General features: G+C 45.1%; 1 protein-coding gene across 1 annotated transcript in view; it reads left to right on the plus strand.

The window, feature by feature from the left end:
• The window catches only part of PITPNA (phosphatidylinositol transfer protein alpha), a 40,461-nt gene that overhangs the window by 14,973 nt on the left and 4,445 nt on the right, over positions 1-21,043 (plus strand). Inside the window, exons 5-10 of the mRNA XM_081109378.1 lie at positions 4,782-4,789; positions 5,750-5,824; positions 7,025-7,108; positions 9,084-9,161; positions 9,305-9,415; positions 10,463-10,585. Coding sequence (XP_080965504.1) covers positions 4,782-4,789; positions 5,750-5,824; positions 7,025-7,108; positions 9,084-9,161; positions 9,305-9,415; positions 10,463-10,585 — 479 coding nt within the window. The remainder of the gene's footprint in view (positions 1-4,781; positions 4,790-5,749; positions 5,825-7,024; positions 7,109-9,083; positions 9,162-9,304; positions 9,416-10,462; positions 10,586-21,043) is intronic.

A 21,043-nucleotide genomic window follows, 5' to 3' on the forward strand; every position in this document is an offset into this window, starting at 1 on the left:
TTAATTTTTAAAACTGGTTTGAGGGAGAGAGAAACAAACATTAATTTGTTGTTTCACTTATTTATGTATACATTGGTTGATTCTTTTTTATTTTTATCCATTTTTAATCCTTACCCGAGGAGTGAGAATATTTTTTCCATTGATTTTTAGAGAGAATGGAAGAGAGAGAGAGGAGAAAAACATCAATGTAAGAGAGACACATCAATTGGTTGCCTCCTGCTTGTGCTCCAACCTGGGCCGGGGATTGAACCTGCAATCAAGGTATGTGCCCTTGACTGGGAATTCAGCCCATGACCCTTGGGTCTGTGGGCAGATGCTCTAACCACTGAGCAAACCAGTGAGGGCATTGGTTGATTCTTGTATGTGCCTTATCAGGGATTAAGCCTGAAACCTTGGTGTATCAGGATGATGCTCTAACCAACTGAGCTACCCGGCCAGGGCCCATCCATGATTCTCGTATCCCTAGATAGTCACTGTTAAGATTTTAGTATCTTTCTTCCTGGTTCTTTTTTAAAATCTTATATATACACACATATATGAAATGTCCAGACATATTTCCTAGATAAATTTTGGATTATATTAACTATTGCTCATTTTACTCAGTAAATGAAGAATCTTTTTCCTGTCATTACATAGTCTCCTATTTTTAAACATTTGTAATGGCTGCATGGTATTCCATTGTATGAATATACTATGATCTTTTTAAACCACTCCCTTATTGTTAGATACTGAAATTTCCATTTTTAATATGATATATTTGTGTTTGGCTTGAAAAACAGCGTTGAGGCCAGGGACTCTTGAGAGAGACAACAGTCATAGAAAGAGCCTGAGGGTGACCTTCTTGCCTTGGGGAAGGGCCAGGCCTGGACACCAAGAAAACATAGCAAAGGAGCCTTAGCCAGTTTGGTTCAGTGGATAGACCACCAGCCTGAGGACTGAAGGGTCTCAGGTTCAATTCCTGGTCAAGGTTACATACCTTGGTTGCACCGGCCCTGGTCCGGGCACATGTGGGAGGCAACCAATTGATGTGTCTCTCACATCAATGTTTCTCTCTCTCTATCTCTCCTCCTCCCTTTCACTCTCTCTGAAAACCAATGAAAAAATATCTTTGGGTGAAGATTAACCAAAAAAAAAAGCATAGCAAAGGAAACATTGGTGTTATTGGGGAAAAGTGGAAATAAGCCCAGTTTTTGATGACAAAATATTTATAATCAGTTATATCTCAAATATGTAAAATAGCACATGGAATGTGCATGCCAGATTCGGGTGAGAGGGTGGAGGGCAAGGAAGAGGAAAGTCACTGTGAAGAACCCTGACTTATACTCAATTAGCATGTTCTGTAGTTAAAGATGGAAGTGGAATTATTTTCTTAACCTGGCTCAGCCTCCTATCTGGAGTTTCTGGAAAAGAAAGACTTGAACCTCCACAGAGAACTTTGTATTTTAGACTTTCTGGGATTCCCTTTGAGTAGTTCAGACTCCTAGCTTTCCAAGATTCCAGAGTAGTTCTCTTGGAGAACCCACGCTAGTACTGATCCTTATCCTGGGGTGCTTCTTAGAGGTCCCCTAGAACTTTCTGTGAGCTGTGTGGCCTTTCCCCCAGCCAACCTACATTTGTTTTCACAGTCTGGCTAAGGTGTCCTCTTGCCAGCCTCTGCTTACATGTACTGTTTCACTTGCTTTATTTGTTGGGACTTGGTACTCCCTAGATTGTATCTGATGAGGATGTTCCACCCTTGTGGTCCTTATCCTGTGAACTTGGGAATGATTAAAGTCTAGAGCACAGGATCATTACTCTTTCCAATCCTCATGAACCTTGTATCAGGAGATTAATAATCATTGATAGGACCTGGGGTGTGTGACACAGAGTTTTATTGCTGTAGCTGAAAATGCAAATATCCCTACTACAGAAGCATTGGGCAGGAAGCTTTTTTTGAAGAGAGGCATGCACACACTTTCTTTTTAAAAATATATTTTATTTATTTCAGAGAGGAAGGAAAAGGGAGAGAGAGATACAAACATCAATAATGGGAGAGAATCATTGATTGGCTACCTCTGCACATCCCCCACTGGGGATTGAGCCTGCAACCCAGGCATGTGCCCTAACCAGGAATCGAACTGTGACCTCCTGGTTCATAGGTTGATGCTCAGCCACTGAGCCACGCCAGCTGGGCCACACACTTTCTTAAAAGACCATGTGCACTGTAGCTGTGTATGTCTGGTCTAGGGCCAAAGGTGAATTTTCTTGATGTCTAAGAGAGTTGCATTGAGCATACGTCATAAGAACCTTTGTCAACTTGGCATAAAGGAGGCAAACGGATAGCATAGACTCCTCCATGCGTGGGGCAGGGTTCTGGGTACACAGCTTGTGCTGACTGAGAGATGCCACTGTCCTCTGTATAATTCTAGGGAGTGTGCTGCAGCTGACATGGGCGTTATTTTAGCTGCCAAGTGTTCGTTCACATATTGTCCTGACCTTTGGCCAAAAGAAAAAAGAGATAAAAGTAATTTCTTTTTTTTTTTTTTAAATATATTTTATTGATTTTTTACAGAGAGGAAGGGAGAGGGATAGAGAGTCAGAAACATCGATGAGAGAGAAACATCGATCAGCTGCCTCCTGCACACCCCCCACTGGGGATGTGCCTGCAACCAAGGTACATGCCCTTGACTGGAATCGAACCTGGGACCCTTGAGTTTGCAGGCTGATGCTCTATCCACTGAGCCAAACCAGTTAGGGCTAAAAGTAATTTCTAAATACTACATGAAGAGGAGGCAGGGGTAGGGGAAAGGTTGGTTTCTCCCGTGGGTGCTGACCTCACACTCATAGTCACCATATACGAAATGAATGTGTTGAATCTTAGATCGGTTCAGTTAGGTGCTTGCTCTTTTAAAATAAACAAGGAAGGCTGATCTCCAGTTTCTTCTGGGGGGCGATGGGAGAAAGATGGTTAGTTCAAACATCTAAGTTTGGTCCAAGTAGATTAAAGGGTGAGGTGAGATAGATAAAGAAGCATGGACTAAATTCCTGAGCGGAATGAAAATGGAGTTGGAATACTCTGGTCATTCATTATCAGCTGTTTCTATGCTCTTACCTTACTTTTCTCTGTCTCCCCCCTGTTGTTGGTGGGCTGGTAAGATGGGGTTTGGTCTGTGAATGAAAGTAGGAAGAGGAAAACAAATGTTTCTCTTTCTATCTCTTCCTCTAGCCTTAACCCTTGACTGAATAGTCTCACTAAGCCATGGTTTGAAAGTACCTTATTAATCTTACTTAGAGAGCCTGCTTTTCTGACTGCAAAGGGTTTCCTGGGACTTTTTTGTGTGCTCAGGATTGCAGTTTGAAGAAAAGGGAATGCTGGGGATGCAGAAGTGTTGGGAGGAGCAGGGAGGACCAGGGAAGATTGTTTGGTCACCCCCGTTAGCATTAAGGACCAATGAGAGTCATTATCATCATAGATTTAGAAATGTAACTAGTCAGAACTGAGTGGGTCTGTTTCTCAGGGTCTCAGAAAGACTAAGGTATACAAACCTCATGTGCCAATGTATTTAGTGTACACACCGAAGCGGGTATAATCAGAATGCCAGTATGCAGTGAACATGTTCACTTGCTTAAGTGATCAGACTCGTGTGTCTGTCCATTAGCATGTTCTGTCCTTACAGAGGCCAAGCTAGAAGGAGAAAGTTGCTCGGAGAACATGGGGTCAGAATCAGGTGGTTAGTTGGAAAACCTTTGTGGCTGTGTGATCAAACCAGGCCAGCCTGACACTGCTGTCTCCACTCTCGGGATGGGGCTGCTAGATGTGCCACGTTTGCAGCCTGGGGCCCCTGCCCCTAGGACAGCCCTGGAGAGTTTTTCCAAACTGGTCTTTTTGGACTCCTTTGATGGATATGATACTCACCATGTCCTTTTTGTTAGCACAATTTTCTCCAAGTTCATAGCAGAGCAGTTATTTCAGTAGGCCTTCTAGTTATCTTACTCTGGTGCTTTCTTCCCAGTTTCTTTCATTGAATTTAGGGAAATTACTTATAGTCTCCTGGGTTATTTCTATACAAGATAAATCTTATTCCTTATATTTCGACTTTTCCTCATCTCAGTCTCACAGGTAGCCTTAGTTGCAGTTTTGGAGTTGTGGGGTTTGACTGTTAGTCCTATCAATGTCCAAACATGGCAGTGTGGCAGCCATCAGAAATTGAGATAACTCTAAATTCAGAGGGTACAGAATGATCCAGGCTGTTGTCAGGCTAGTCCGTTCCCCAGTGACATTAGAGCTGCAGTCATTTTCTCTGATAAATAATTGAACTGTGCTTTCCGAGGGGTCTCATTACAATGAGCAGGAGTATAGAGGGTGAGAGGTTTGGTTACAGTGAGAGGAGGGATGCAGGAGGCAGATAGATGTGCCTGCCCTAAAGTGCCCTGCTCTGTGCCCCTGCAGTGAGGGGGACACCAGGTGATGCCCCGAGACAGAGCGGTGGGTCTCATTGCTTCAGCTCCTCAGAGCCAGTCCCCCTCCTTGCTCAACTGGAGAGAATCTCAAGGAGCCAATAGTGTCATTCCTTTAATTAAGTCCCAGATTTGGTCTTTGGGGACTTTCATATGATTGAAACTTGAGGGTTGATGCGTTTGAGGTACCAAATGCACTCACTGGGAATTGGAGGGTGACTGTGGGTGAGCCCCAGGGAGTGGAGAACTCTTTGCTATTGTGATCTCTGGGGTCGAGGGCCAGATATTCATTCACCCTCATTAATCTTTTTCTCTCTTCTTTCCATGTCCTTGCCTTGGAGCAGTTATTACAGTAAGTATTTTCCAAGGGGGGGGTGGGGAGGGTGGAATTGTAGATGATTTCTAAGAAAAAAGAAATAAAAATGTAACTGCACTGGAGGTTACTGGGTATTCCTCTCTTTCTCTTGGGTGACTTTTGGAGTTGTTGAGGCTTAATCCTTTCAGTCCTAAGGAGAAAGCTATTAATTGGCAAAGAAGCCTCTTTCTTTAAGCTGCCTTGGCATGTGGCTTTGTAAGGTGCAGCAGTCATGGCAGCCTAGCTCTGGCTCTCACATGTTCAGAGTGAACCAAGGCTCTTCCCTGCTCGCGCCACGTCATACCTTTAGGTTTGGACAGAACTTCAGTTCAGCTGACCTGAGTGGGGCTTCCCACTGGGCATCTATTGTCCCCAGTGAACACTGACCCCTGGCATAATTATGACGTCAGCAGCGTTGCTCTTCCATGCCCATCCCCTGAGTCATTGCCCCTTCTCTCCACCTTTCAGCATCCTCATCCAGTGCCTTGTCCCTGTTGGTCAACATGGGCAGTACTTGGGAACCCAATCCCTGCTGAGGAATTAATGGACTAATGTGTTCCTCCTTTGCTTAGTTCTAATTTTGAAAAAGCACTAAGGGAAGAAGATAGTAATTAGCATGAAGAGTTCATTTGCTGAGAAGAGAACTTGGACCTCAGCAAAAGGTTGGCTAGCGGGGGAGGGGGTAGTGATGAACATTTTTGGTGGGCTAGGAAGTCTTCCTCTGTTCTTCCCACACTACTAATTACTAGCACCCTGTGCCTAAGCTGGTGATCTATAAATTACTACAGACCTTGTTGGCTGGGGTGAGGATTGAATGAGATAATCCATGCCTCGCATGCTGTGGGCTCCCAGTGAAGTTAGCTGTTATTGTAAGGCAGAGGTTGCAGTCTCTGATCCAGTAATCTTTACTTTTCAACTTTGAGCCTGGTGACCATAAGGTATTTTCCCCCCTTCCAGAATGAGTACATGAAAGAAGACTTTCTGATTAAAATTGAAACCTGGCACAAACCCGACCTTGGCCAGCAGGAGAATGTAAGTAGCACTTGCCAAGAGCTGCAAAGGCTTCCAAGCTTCAGGGCAGGGGATTGAGACCGCCCTGTCGCTTCTCCATCTCTGCCATGGGGTCCGCTCTGTGCTTTACTTTTCCTGGCCAGCTGGGTAGCGAGCGGCCTCTGCTAGACCTGTCCTGCCAGAATGGGGCTGCTCTGTCTCTGATTTGCAAAATATGATCCCTAAGACTCCTTAGAGGGCCTTTTCATTGTACTGGGATTGATCTAAAATGCAACTTCTGGTACAGAGGAGCTGTATTTTTAAAACATCAGGATTACAGCCTCTGTTGAGAACAATTTCCCAGTAACTCCTCAGATTTAAAATACATCTATCCTTTACCCCAGCTATTCCACACCTAGGAATTTATAATACAGTTATGTTAACACATGCACGAAATAACTTATATACAGGAAGGTTCATTGTAGCATTCTTTGTGTAGTCAAAGATTAAAAACAATACAAGAGCCCACCAGTAGAACACAAATAAATTCTGGTTCAGCCTTATAGTGGTATATTTTGCAAACAGTATAAAGAACCAATAGAGAGAGAAAAAGAACCAATAGGGAAAAATCTTCAAGATATATTGTTCATTATTTAAGAAAACAGGATGCAAAACGGTGTATATTATGTGCTACCATTTGTATTAAAAGAAAGATCTTCACACATGGATGTTTATAAGTGCATAGAATCTGGTAGCAGTGGTGTTAACTCTGGAGAGGACTGGGAGATAAACAAGACAAAGAATTACTCTGTATCATATCCTTTTGTCCATTTTGAATTTGTATCATAATTTCATATTATGTATATGTACAACATGTTGGAATTAATTTATTAAAAGCATCCAAATAAACAGTATATGGCTAAGCAGGCAACATTTCCACGAGTGTTTTATCGTCTTCACAAAGGGGGAACGTGGAGATAATATAGGTACTATAGGTAGCCCCGAGAGTGTTTTGGCCTGCTGAAGTGGTCCTTAGGCTGAAAAATCAGAGCATTAGTTCTCAAATGTGTACCCACTTAAAATTCATCTTCCCATTCCTTTGAATAATTTTCTTTGTAATTCTTTACCAGTAGAGATCTCACATCTCTAGCTATGGGAATAGCTGTTTTTAGGTGTCCCTTCTGGGTAAAGGGTGCTTTATAGCTGACAAAAACTACAGAGTGGTGCTCCTTGTTCCTGCAGGTGCATAAACTGGAGTCTGAGTCATGGAAACATGTGGAAACCGTATATATAGACATTGCAGATCGAAGCCAAGTACTTAGCAAGGTAGGAACTGTTTAGCGATGTGGGTAGCCTCTGAGATGAAGAAATGACTTCTAAGTGTCAGAGAAATCAGGGAACCAGACCCAACTTGGCTAAATGGGAAGTTCTCTCTTGGGTATTGTTTTATTTTTAAAATTAGTATTAAGAATTCCCTTGTCTTGACCCGGGAACACCACCAAGGAAATAGTGGCCCAGATGTGTGTGTCCTGTTTGGCCTCTGGAAATTATCACTGGACAGGGTAGGTACTATTGGTAGTCCTGAGGGTGATCTGCCCTGCTGAAATGACACTTAGCCTGAAACTAGTTCTCAAATTTATTTTTCCAACCCAGTAATTAAGAAACATTTAGTGCCTGCCTGTTGTGTTTGGAGTATTCTGTTTTGTGTGTTCCATGCAAGGAATGTTCCAGATATGTGAAAAGACAAGTCTCATGCCCTCAAAAAATTGGTAGTTGTTTCTCAGAGTAACAAACATGGCAGCAGGTGCCTAGCAAAGGATGGTCCACTGTTTGACCATGCAGGTGGAGAGTGCAGGGACCTGCTCACTGCTGTGCTCACAGGAGGTATTTGTTCAGGAAAGGAAAGGGTAGTTCTCCCTCATTCAGTACTCTTCCTGCCTGACAGGCCTGATTGAATCAGGGAACAGGAATTTGAATAGTGTTTGCTCTCCGTATCCCAGGGATATATATATATAGCAAAGTGAATATATCATAAGGATGCAGCTTGATGGATCTTCTCAAACTTAACATACATACACAGATATTTCTCAAACAGAAATGCTAGCAAAGAGTATGACTCTTCGAGTATTTTGTCAACTCTGTTTCATGTAAATGGAGAGAAGCAGAGGTAGGGAAGATTTTTTTTTAAAGCATGCATAAATAATCTTCTTAGCTTTGGGAAATATTTTATGACTGTGTGTGTATGTCTGTGACTTGTTAATGTCATTATTTTTGTTAGGTAGTTGCTATGAGTTTGCTTTTCATGGGCCCACAGTCAATGCAGAGGAACTGCCAAAGCTTCAGCTTTTATTATGGTTAATAAGCACACAGCATTGACTGCATTCCACATCAGTGAAGTGAAACTGACAAAAATGCACAAGAGGATACTATAATTGAACATTTTATGTTCGATACAGTGAACATTTCTAATAATGATTTTATTAAAACAAGACAGTTTAAAAAAAGAAAAGAAAGAAACAAGCCAGACAGAGATCAGGCTAGATCTCAGGAACGATAGCCAGTTGTTCTTAGCTCTGGCTGTGTGTTTTAGAGTCACCCCCAGAGGTTAAAAAAACAAACAAACAAACAAAAAACCATGCTGCCCTTATCTTCAGATATTCTTCTTTTTTTTTTTTTAATATATTTTATTGATTTTTTACAGAGAGGAAGGGAGAGAGATAGAGAGTTAGAAACATCGATGAGAGAGAAACATCGATCAGCTGCCTCCTGCACACCCCCTACTGGGGATATGCCCGCAACCCAGGTACATGCCCTTGACCGGAATCGAACCTGGGACCTTTCAGTCCGCAGGCCGACGCTCTATCCACTGAGCCAAACCGGTTTCGGCTTCAGATATTCTTATTCATTGGGTTTTAGGTGGAGTGGCTCAGAAATCTGTATTTTAAAAAAGCTGTCCCTGGTAATTTGGATGCTCACCCCAGGTTGAAAATTGTTTTTAGACAGTAGAATACATGTCTGCTCAAACAGTCTGGTGACACTTTCATATGGTAGAACTGAACACAAACCCTGGCAGAGGAAGCCACCAGAACACTCCTCTGTGGCAAATGTAACAGTTCCATATCCTGTTTATAATATTTTCCCGTATTTTCTGTTGGCCATCAGCATTAAGATTGGCGTCAAGTGTACTTTGATGGAAAATCTGATTCCTCTCTCCCTCCCTTCATCTTCCTATCTCCCTCTCTCCCTCTCTCTTTCTTCCTCCTTTCCTCCCTCCCCCAACTCCAATTCTACCATTTCTCAGGATTACAAGGCAGAGGAAGACCCAGCAAAATTTAAATCTATGAAAACAGGCCGAGGACCTTTGGGCCCCAATTGGAAGGTGCAGTTCACATCCTCACCACCAGGGGGATGGACCCAATGTGGGTGGGCCTCTCCCAATGGCTGGGGCTGGCTGGGCTAGGGGAGAGCCAGAGCTCAGTTCTGTTAGTTACCTGCCTGCCTGTGGATGTGTTTCTAATACAGCAAGAACTTGTAAATCAGAAAGAGTGCCCATACATGTGTGCATACAAACTGGTTACTGTCAAGTTCAAGTGGTGGGGCCTGCAGAACAAAGTGGAAAACTTTATACATAAGGTAAGTGACCAGGTGAGGCCTTCCCAGTTTTTTGGGTTGGTGGGGGGTGTTTTGCCCAAGAGAAGATCATACAACCCATGTGACTTGTATCCTAGGGTAGATGACATTCAAATATTTCAGTTTGATTTCCCAGACCCCCACGTATCCTTATACTTAACTGTCTTACAGTTTAATACTGTCCATCCAAGGGCACCACATGTGACAGGGAAGGAAACGGAGGCCAAAAAAAAAAGGAAACAGGAAGAGGCTTACTATGATTGAAATACAAATAAAACTCAATCTCTGTCTTTTCTTGAAGCCAAAAGGCAAGAGGCACTGTGAGCCAGATTCTCCAGTGCCCTGAATTACTGAACTAGGCACATGTAAGGAGTTTCTATAGCCTTTTTTCTGATGTGTTAGAGCCTCACTCTTGGGCTATATTTTATAGCTGCTGTTGGCCAGTTTTAACCTGGCTTTAGTCTCCAGAGACAAGGAGGAAACTTGGCACAGTTGTTTTGGGGCCTTGGCTTAGCTGTGAGCTCATGGGTTGCTATCTAGGTAGCATTTTGGGCACAGGGCCTAGCTGTGAGGTAGACACCCTTTTTCTCCTGGGGGCCCCCTCACACTCAAAGCCGTACCTATTAGACTTGTGACGGCAAAAGTCACTGACCCTATGGGACTGGAGGACTGCTCTAGTTAAGCCAGCCAGGCATCACTCCTCCCCTACCTCCCCATTAAAGTGTGGGTATTGGCCCGGCCAGGTGGCCCAGTGGTAAAGCGTCGACTCTTAAACCAAGAGGTCACCGGTTTGATTTCTGGTCAGGGCACAAGCCTGGATTGTGGGCTCGATCCCCAGTAGGGGGTATGCAGGAGGCAGCCAGTCGATGTTTTTCTCTCATTCTGCTCCCTTCCCCTCTCTCTATAAATCAATAAAAACATTTTTTTAAAAGAATGGTTAAAAAAAACTGAAAAATAAAGTGTGGCTATTGGTTCGGGGATTATGGGGAGGAGAGCTACAACAGTGGCCTTCACCTCTTGGGTTCTAACTGAGTTCCCTCCTTTTTATAGCAAGAGAAGCGTCTGTTTACAAACTTCCACAGGCAGCTGTTCTGTTGGCTCGATAAGTGGGTTGACCTGACCATGGACGACATTCGAAGGATGGAAGAGGAGACGAAGAGACAGCTGGATGAGGTAAGTGAGTGTCCACAGGAGACTCTGGGCTCTCGACTAGATAAACATGTGAAGGGGACTGTCGTGCTGGAACAGTTCACTGAGGGCACTGTTTGTGGTTCTAGGAACGTGTCAGTGTCTGCTGTGGGTAAGGCCTAATGCCAGACAGTCTGGGAACTATAAGGAAAACAGCCTGTGCTCTTGAATTTGCACTCTAGTTGAGGTCTTGGCATATCCAGAGAACAAATATGGCAGGACGTGCTGAATGCCAAGTGAGTAATACAATTGCTGCAGTGGTTCCTTAGAGCCAGTGGGGGAATCGTGCTGGGCTCCAGATGGAGGTGACCCTGGGAGGAGGCAGGCTGATTGTGAATACCACACACACGACCCACAGAGGACACAGCAGCACACACAGAATTAATTGCTCTATTAGGTGGTTTTGAGTCTGGAGTCTGCTCCATGGGAGCCTGAAGATCTAACGTTTGGAGATGCTGCCTGCAAGGCTCACTCTGAGGAGATCGTCATAAATAACATTACATACTCACTGAGTAAGGCACTGTTCTGAGGCTTTTATGTACACCATCTCCTGTGAACCTCACAACACCCATGAGTAGGCACCACTATGATCCCCACCCTCAGATAAGAAGCTGGAGGCTCTGAGAATTCAACACATGTGCCCAGGGTCACACAGGCTGCTGGTGATAAGGTCAGCGTTAGAGCCAGAGCTCTTAATCATTCTGCCTCTTCTCCTCCCTCTAAATGCTATTTGGGCCCCTCCTTCTTGCTTGGAGCTAAAAATAAGAAAGAAAGCTCTTTTTCATAAGATCTGCCATCCATTTCTCCCTTTTTGCCTTGGGTGTGTTGGCACAGAGCCTGGGTGTCTGGCAGACATTGCTTTGCATGGTCTGTCTGGCTCTCCAGCAGGGTCTTGGGTGAGACCCAGGCCTGGGTGCTGTGGTGCCCCATACTGCATGGCAGGAGCCCGTCCTTCCTCTGGATCCCCCAGGGGAGTTGTTCTTAACTCCAGGATGCCACTTCCTGGACTGATCACTGGTTAAGTGGTATGCTGAGTTAGTTCCTCTTGAAGGCAGATGTTTTGGTTATTCATGCAGCTACATTTGGCAGGAAGTGGTAGGATTTTGGACACAATTTCTGATTCTTTGGCTAAGGATCTTCAGGAGTGGTAGAATTTAACATCCAGGGCTCTGGCCATTCTGACTATATAAGAGAGGCCTGAGTTTTTTTGTCACCCTAATCCTGACAAAAAGAAAAGAAAAAGTTGCTAAATGGATCACAGAGCCTTCGGGGCTTTGGTCTGGAGCTTCAGTCACCCACTGTCTAACAAATGGCAACCTAAAGTACACAGGTTCATGGAAGTGCTTGCAGGCAGCCTTTTGCTGTGGGTAGAATTTGAATTCTTGGACCTGGAGAACTTGCCAGAGGATCTACTGGATCTGCCTCCCTCAGATCTGAACTTTGAGAGCCTTCATCATTAGGGAGTTCTTTTTTAACTCCCGCCCCTTTTCTTTGCATGTTTCTTCATTCTCTGGAGAACTGTGCCAAAAGCTTAGATGACCCCTCTCCTCCAGGATGACTACAAATGCAGGAACCCCTGTTTGGAATTGGAATTTTAAAAATAGTTTGCAGAGGAAGAGAAAGCAAAGCCAAATCCATGTTACAGTGTAACATATTTTGACCCTGTTAGCAACTGTACAATACCTTTTTTTATTTATTTTTTAAAAATATGTATTGATTTTTTTTTAAATATATTTTATTGATTTTTTACAGAGAGGAAGGGAGAGAGATAGAGAGCTAGAAACATCGATGAGAGAGAAACATTGATCAGCCGCCTCCTGCACATCTCCCACTGGGGATGTGCCTGCAACCCAGGTACATGCCCTTGTGCCCTTGACCGGAATCGAACCTGGAACCCTCCAGTCCGCAGGCCGACGCTCTATCCACTGAGCCAAACCGGTTTCGGCAAAAATATGTATTGATTTTATAGAGGGGGGGAAAGGGAGAGAGAGACAGAAACAGTGAGAGAGAATCATTGATTGACTGCCTCTTGCATGCCCCTCACTGGGGACCAAGCCCGAAACCTGGGCATGTGCCCTGACTGGGAATTGAGCCAGCAACCTTTTAGTGCATAGGATGAGACCCAACCAACTGAGCTACACAGGCCAGGGCTCTTTTATAATTTAAAAACATTTTTTAATTGACTTGAGAGAGAGAGACAGAGGGAGGGAGGGAGGGAGGGAGGGAGGGAGGAAAGAAAGAAGTGGAGAGAAAATATCAAAATATCAATCAGCTGCCTCCCGCGTGAATCCTGACCAGGGATCAAACCCTTCACCTTTTGGTGTATGGAATAATGCTCCAACCAACTGAGCCACGGCTCCAAGGATATTTTTTCCAGTGATTTTTAGAGAGAGTGAAAGAAACACCAATTTGAGATAGAGACATTGATTGGTTGCCTCCTGTATGTGCCCGGACTGGGGATGGGGATCGAACTTGCAAGAACCTGCAACCCAGGTAATGTGTGCTTAACTGGGAATCAAACCTGTGATCCTTCATTGCATTAATCATTAAGAAAACCAGCCAGGGCACTATGTTTTGTGGGGTTTTTAAAATATATTTTTCTAGAGGCCCAGTGCACGAAATTCATGCAAGTGTAGACCTTCTTTCCCCTGGCTGCTGGCACCCGGGACCCAGGCTTCCCACGCAGCCCCAGCTTCATCCCGAAGGTCATCCAGAAGGTTGTTTGGAAGGACATCTGGTCTAATTAGCATATTATGCTTTTATTATTATAGACTGATTTCAGAGAGGAAGGGAAAGGGGGAGACAGAGAGCTAGAAACATCGATGAGAGAAAAACATTGATCAGCTGCCTCCTGCACATCTCCCACTGGGGATGTGCCCGCAACCCAGGTACATGCCCTCAACCGGAATCGAACCCGAGACCCTTCAGTCCGCAGGCCGACACTCTATCCACTGAGCCAAACCGGCTTTGGCAGGAATTATAATTTTTTTTTAATCCTCACCTGAGGATATGTTTTCATTGATTTAAGAGAGAGAGGGAGAGGGAAGGAGAGAGAGACATCAATGTGAGAGAGAAACATTAATCGGCTGCCTCCTATACAAACCTCAACTGGGGATCAAACCCACAACCTGGGCACATGTTCTGACCGGGAATGGAACTGTTGACCTTACGGAGTTTGGGACTACACTTAAGTAACTGACCCACACCAGTCAGGCTATAACTGTTCATCTTTTTCTCTTTCTTTTCTTTATTTATTTTTATAACTTATTCTTTAAATCAATGCATAGTAGTCTAGTGTGGGTAGATATTTTGGTGAGTTATGAGGGGTCACTATAACGCCACAGTCACCACTGCTTTAACTTTAGTCTCTGTCGTACCCATCATTCTTGGATGAGGCTCAATTTGAGAAACGAGGGATCAATAGATTAGTCCTTTGCCCTAAAAAGAAACATGTCAGGAAATGTGACCCTGTAGGAAAGTGATCTTTCTCTCTCCCTCTTTACCTCCCTCCGTATACCCTGCCTCTCTCCCTTTTTTCTCCCTCTCCCCTCCTCTTGCTCTCTTAAGAGACTCATAATCATGAAAGTGGGAGGAGGCACCTTAAAGGTGATTTAGTCCAGTGGTCGGCAAACTGCGGCTGGCAAACCGCAGCTCTCAAGCCACATGCGGCTCTTTGGCCTCTTCAGTGTGGCTCTTCCACAAAATACCAACTTCTGTGCATGGGCCACGAAGTTTTAATCGCACTGTACGTGCACGCTCACATGTGGTATTTTGTGGAAGAGCCACACTGAAGGGGCCAAAGAGCCGCATGTGGCTTGCGAGCCGTGGTTTGCCGACCATGGATTTAGTCAATTATATGTCTAGTGCTCAAGTCTTCTCCACAGCCTCCCACCAGCTTATGCTTGATCACCTCTTGTGTGGGGAACTCCCTATCTCCTAAACATAGTGGTAACAAAAGCATTTTTGTTATTACTAGGAACTGGCATTTATTGAAGTCTTACTGTGTGGCTTCATGTGTAGTAAGAGTTTTGCATGTATTTTTTTTTTAATATTTTTATTGATTTTTTTACAGAGAAGAAGGGAGAGGGATAGAGAGTTAGAAACATCGATGAGAGAGATCGATCAGCTGCCTCCTGCACGCCCCCCACTGGGGATGTGCCCGCAACCAGGGTACATGCCCTTGACCGGAATCGAACCCGGGACCCCTGAGTCCGCAGGCCGACTCTCTATCCACTGAGCCAAACTGGTTCGGCAGAGTTTTGCATGTATTATGTCATCAAATTTTGTTGGCAACCTGTGCCATAGGTACTATTTATTTTATAGATAGAGAAACTGAGGCTCAAAGAAGTGAAGGGTACCCTCTAGTTCACTGAACCAACTGCCTCCTGGGCCTTTGGCCATTAATTCTGTAGATAATGAACTGGGAGAGGAGAACTCATTTTAAAGTTTTTAAGAAAATTTGTTTCCCTATTTACTTGACTATCTAGAACATTTACTGAAAAACACTAAAGATTCTGTGCACGTGATTAAGGTTCTGCTGAGGGCCCTGGCCAGTGTAGCTCAGTTGGTTAGAGCATCGTCCCGTGCACCAAATGGTCACAGGTTCAATTCCTGGTTAGGGTATGTACCCAGGTTGTAGGTTCAATCCTCAGGACACTATGGGAGGCAACTGACTGATATTTCTCTCTCACATCAGTTTCTCTCTCTCTCTCTCTCCCTCTCCCTTTCTCCATCTCTAATATCAATGAAAACATACCCTTGGGTGAGGATATAAAAAGAGGGCCCTGGCCATATAGCTCAGTTGGTTAGAGCATCGTCTTGATACACCAAGGTGCGGGTTCGATCTGGGTCAGAGCACATATAAGAATTAACCAATGGCCCTAGCTGGTTTGGCTCAGTGGATAGAGCATCGGCCTGAGGACTGAAGGGTCCCGGGTTCAATTCCAGTCAAGGGCACATGCCTCAGTTGCGGGTCTTGATCCCCAGTAGGGTGCATGCAGGAGGCAGCCGATTGATGATTCTCTCTTATCATGGATGTTTCTATCTCTCTCTCCCTCTCCCTTCCTCTCTGAAATCAATATTTTTTTAAATCAACCAATGAATGCATAAATAAGTGGAACAACAAATCGATGTTTTTCTCTCTGTGTCCCTTCTTCTCTTTCTAAAATCAATAAGTAATTTTTTTTAATTACTAAAAGAAAATCAGATTCTGCCACAATTTTCCCCCCAGCCTTCCCTGTGGGCCTTCCTCTCTAAGTCCCCGTCAGCTCCATGAGTCTTCTAATTCCTCCATAATCTTTCCCTTCTGGACTTGGTCCTTCTGGTCCCCCTCTGAGCCTCCCTGTAGTCTATCTCCCAATTCATGTGCTTGCATGTGAATGTGCCTGTCCCTTTCACATCACCTGAATCTTAGTTCAGAGGGCCCTTGCTTCATCCAATGGCTTTTTGACTGAGGGACCACCACTATCCACTGAGCCAAACCGGTCAGGGCTTTTGTGCAGTTTATTGTTTTGTTTTGTTTGGTAATTAGGATTATTTCCTCAGAATAAATTCCTACAAATGGAATTATAAGACTATTGCTATTTATTGCCAACTTGCTTTCCCAAAGGGATGAACCTATTTATAGAGAGGCTTTCTAAACAGGTTCTAAAAACAATTCCACATGTGCCTCATATCTGTGTTCCGTAGGGAATGCTAATTGGCTCATGGTTACTTTTTAGTGTCTTAAACTGATGTGTGTGTGTGTGTGTTTTTTAAACTAGCTTTGTTTTTTAACAACTTTTTGTTTTGAGATAAGTGTAATATTCACATGCCAATTATAAGAAATAAGAGAATTCTGTTTCTTCCAATGGCAGTATCTTGCAAAACTATAGTGCAACATCACAAAACTTTTACCATTTTTTAGGTCAGAGGAGTGTTTCATAATGTTAAAAGCAATTTTCAAAAGATCTAGAAAATATTTAAAAATACAAGTCCATATAAATAAATAAAATAGATAAATTAAAGTACCTTTCCTCCAACCCCTGGCCTCATTCCTAGAGGAAACCACTGTAGAGGAGGAAAAAACCCAAGTAGAAGTTTCTATTTTCATGTTTCTTGTGTGTGTGTGTGTGTGTGTGTGTGTGTGTGTGTAATATAGTGGCTTGATCCAAGGAATACTACAAACTTCAGATAAAATCTCTCATGTCACTTAGGCCCCAGGAAACACAAAATAAGCATTCTTAAGGTATCTATATATATATAAAAGCCTAAGTGACCATTATGACCGGTCACTATGATGATGCACGACCACCAGGGAGCAGATGCTCAATGCAGGAGCTGCCCCCTGGTGGTCATTGTGTTCCCACAGGTGGAGCACCACTCAGCCAGAAGCTGGGCTCACAGCTGGTGAGCACAGTGGCAGTGGCGGAGCCTCTCCCACCTCTGCTGCAGGCGGGTGGTAAGGTGCGAGGGGTCCTGGACTGCAAGAGCCCCAGACTGCGAGAGGGCTCAGACTGGGCTGAGGAACACCACCCCACCCCCACCCCAGTGCATGAATGTCATGCACCAGGCCTCTAGTAAGAATAAAATAATGCATTTTTATTTCCGTGGCACCCTGGTGGGGCACCTTGTCTCTGAGAGTAGGGGAAATTATCAGGTTCCCTGATGGGAAGTTGCATCTTATTTCAAGCAGTAGGAAAACAGGACCTGGCTTTGCATTAGCATTGAACTCTCAGGGTATACAGGGATCTAGGTGAGGCCCAAGGAACTTTGCTCCCATGATATTAAATTACTTCTCTAATTATTGAAAATGTATGTGATCTTTAATGAGCTGACATTTAATAAGCATGTGTTTGTTTTTTTATTATTGACTAGAGGCCTGGTGCACAAAAGTTTGTGCACTTGGGGTGGAGAGAGGAGGTCCCTCAGCCTGGCCTGTGCCCTCTCGCAGTCTGGGACCCATCAGGAGATAACGACCTGCTGGCTTAGGCCTGCTCCCGGGTGGCAGAGGGCAGGCCCAATCCCTAGGTGCAGCCCCTGGTCGGGCTCAGAGCAGGGCCGATTGGGGAGTTGGGGCACCACCCCCTGTCATGCACAGAGCAGGGCGGATCGGGAGGTTGCGATGCCACCCTCAGTCACACTCAGGGTAGGGCTGATGGGGGGTTGGGGCACCGCCCCCTGTCACACTCAAGGCAGGGTCGATAGGGAGGTTGCGGCGCCACCCCCTGTCACGCACAGAGCAGGGCCCATCGGGGGTTGGGGCTCCGTACCCTGTCACACACAGAGCAGGGCCCATCAGGGGGTTGGGAAGCCCCCCCCGTCACACACAGAGCAGGGCCCATCAGGGGGTTGGGGAACTCCCCCATGTCACGCACAGAGCAGGGCCCATCAGGGGGTTGGGGAACTCCCCCATGTCATGCACAGAGCAGGGCCCATCAGGGGGTTGGGGAGCTCCCCCCTGTCACACACAGAGCAGGGCCCATCAGGGGGTTGGGGAACTCCCCCATGTCACGCATAGAGCAGGGCCCATCAGGGGGTTGGGGCTCCGCACCCTGTCACACCCAGAGCCCGCAGGGCGATCAGGGGTTTGGTCGCTGCCCCCTGTCACACTGATCCCTGTGCTGGGAGGCCTCGCTGCTCCGCTGTTCCGGGGGTCCTGAGGCCTCGAGGTTCTGCTGATTCCGGCCAGGAGGCCTCATGGCTCCGCTGATCCCAGGCCGGGAGGCCTTGCGGCTCCGCTGATCCCGGGCCAGGAGGCCTCGCGGCTCCGTTGATACCAGGGCCGGGAGGACTCTCGGCTCCGCTGATAACCGGGTCCCTGAGGCCTCTCTGCCCTGCCCTTCAGGGCTGTTTGGCGTTGCTCTGCTTGGAGCCTGAGTATGCAAATTAACCGCCATCTTTTAGCTTCTATAATTGAAACATTGTATCTTTTGGAGTTGTTGCTTCAGGAGCTCAGAGCCCCGCAGCTGCAGATGGGGAACCTTGGCTTCCTCCATCGCTGGGGCAACCAAGCCTCCTGTTCTCAGCTGCCTGGCTGCCTGCGCCATCTTGGCTGACAGTTAATTTGCATATCTCGCTGATTAGCCAATGGGAAGGGTAGCGGTCGTACGCCAATTACCATGTTTCTCTTTTATTAGTAGATTTCAGAGAGGAAGGGAGAAGGAAAGATAGAAACATCAATGAAAAGAGGGTATTATTGATCGGCTGCCTCCTGCACGCCCCACACTGGGGATTGAGCTCACAACCTGGGCATGTGCCCTGACCAGAATCAAACCGTGACCTCCTGGTTCATAGGTCAACACTTAACCACTGAGCATGCTGGCCAGGCAACATTTTTGTCTTTTTAAAACCTTTTAAATAATTTCAGACTTCTAGAAAATGGCAAGAATACAATACTCCTTTATCCAGAGACTCCATTCCTTTAAAGCAGGGGTGGGGAACATCTGGCCATATTAGGCCTGTGAAATCATGTGGTCTGGCCCTGCCAAGGTATTAAGGATGAGTTAGATGTTTCACCAACTATAGCAGGCTCATTTTTTTTTTAAATGTTTTTATTGATTTTATTTTAGAGAGAGAGGAAGGGAGACGGCTGGAGAAATAGAAACATGGCTAAGAGAAACATCAATTGGCTGCCTCCTGCATGCACCCCACTGAGGATTGAGCCTGCAACCCGGGCATGTGCCCTGACTGGGAATCAAACCGGTGACCTCTTGGTTCATGCTCAACCACTGAGCCACAGCAGCCAGGCCAGGCTAATTTTTAAGTTGATAATTTTGTATGGCCTGCGAATGATGTTATAAATATCCAAATGGCCCTTGGCAGAAAAAGGGCCACCCCTGCTTTAAGGCAAAGGATACAACCCAGGACCACACACTGCAGCCTTCTAGTCTCCTTCAGCCTAGTAATATTCCTCCGTTTTTCCTGGGCGTCTGTGACCTTAACATTTTTTAAGGTTATAGGCTAGTCCAGCGTGGGCAAACTACGGCCCGCGGATCCCGCCCGTTTGAAATGAATAAAACTAAAAAAAAAAAAGACCGTACCCTTTTATGTAATGATGTTTATTTTGAATTTATATTAGTTCACACAAACACTCCATCCATGCTTTTGTTCCGGCCCTCCGGTCCAGTTTAAGAACCCATTGTGGCCCTCGAGTCAGAAAGTTTGCCCACCCCTGGAGTCATTTTGTGAATGTCTCTCAATTTGGCTTTGTCCAGTGATTCTGCACGATTAGACCCAGTTTATGTCTTTTAGGCCAGAATGGCAAAGATTCGGGTTGTTTTCATTGTATTCTATCCTTCTGTCTAGTGACTGGTGAGGCTACTTACCTTTGTTCACCTGAAGCACAACAGGGTGTCCCAGGCTGGTCTTGTTCTTTCCATGACTCAACCCTAGAATCAGCCGTATCTCCCAGAAGCCCTAGTTCCTTTTAGTGGACGGAGGTGTGAGGCTGCTAGGTCTGCTCATTACTATTGGGGTGTTGGTGCTCCCAGGCCTTCTCATAGGACAGAGCTAGGGAACTTTTACATTTATATTTATTTCTATATCTACGTACATATTTTGTTCATACAAAATACCCCCAATTCCTATCTATCCCACAGGGGGTAAGTTTTTGTCTTTTTAAAAATATGACAGTGCCCTTATCCTTCACAGATCTGTCATGTTGGAAATTCTTGAATTCGTTGAACCCTTAGGAAGTAATATAGTAACAGTTGTTAATTTGGACAACTAAAGTTACAGGAACAATAATAATTTAAAGATATTATTCAGGAAAGTGAGTTTTGAGCAGAATCTACAGAAAACAGGCTTTCTAGGTATAGCTAAGAGCCTACTCAAAGGTGTGTCTGAAAATAGACATTCCTGTTCGGAGCAGAGGATCTTTGCTGTGGGCTATGAGAAGTGAGGCTTGTCACATTGACTGATTTTATGACTCACTTATGGTCCATCTCCTTTAGGTTCTGATTTATCAGGTCTGGGACCCAAGAATCTACAAGTAACCCAGGCAATTATCTATAATAATAAAAGCATAATATGCTAATTAGACTGGACAGCTGAACAACCTTCCAGACGAAGCCGTGGCTGCGAGGGCTGAGCCCCTTACATGAATTTCGTGCATCGGCCTCTAGTTTTTATCATGTTTGAGGACACTCTTACCTACATTGGGGAGGACCAGGAGAATTTTTTTTTACCATGCCCATGTTCCACATGGACATACCGGGGGGGCGGGGGGGGGGGTGTGAACACAAAACATGGGTTTGAAATGTGGCAGGAAATATATTTTGAGGATGTTTCCCAGTGGAGAACTACCGCTACTGGGGTAGAATCCCTGCAATATGTGACGGTATTAAAGTTTTAGTGAATAAAACGTAACTCTGAGGAGGGCTGTAGCTTAAAAGTCCAGATTCTTCAGAGCTTGTGTATGTACAAATGCTACAGAATAGCATTTGGAACAAAGAAATACTAGAT

Source organism: Myotis nattereri (genome assembly GCF_964212035.1).
Source record: "Myotis nattereri genome assembly, chromosome: 16".
In the NCBI taxonomy this organism is placed as follows: Eukaryota; Metazoa; Chordata; class Mammalia; order Chiroptera; family Vespertilionidae; genus Myotis; species Myotis nattereri.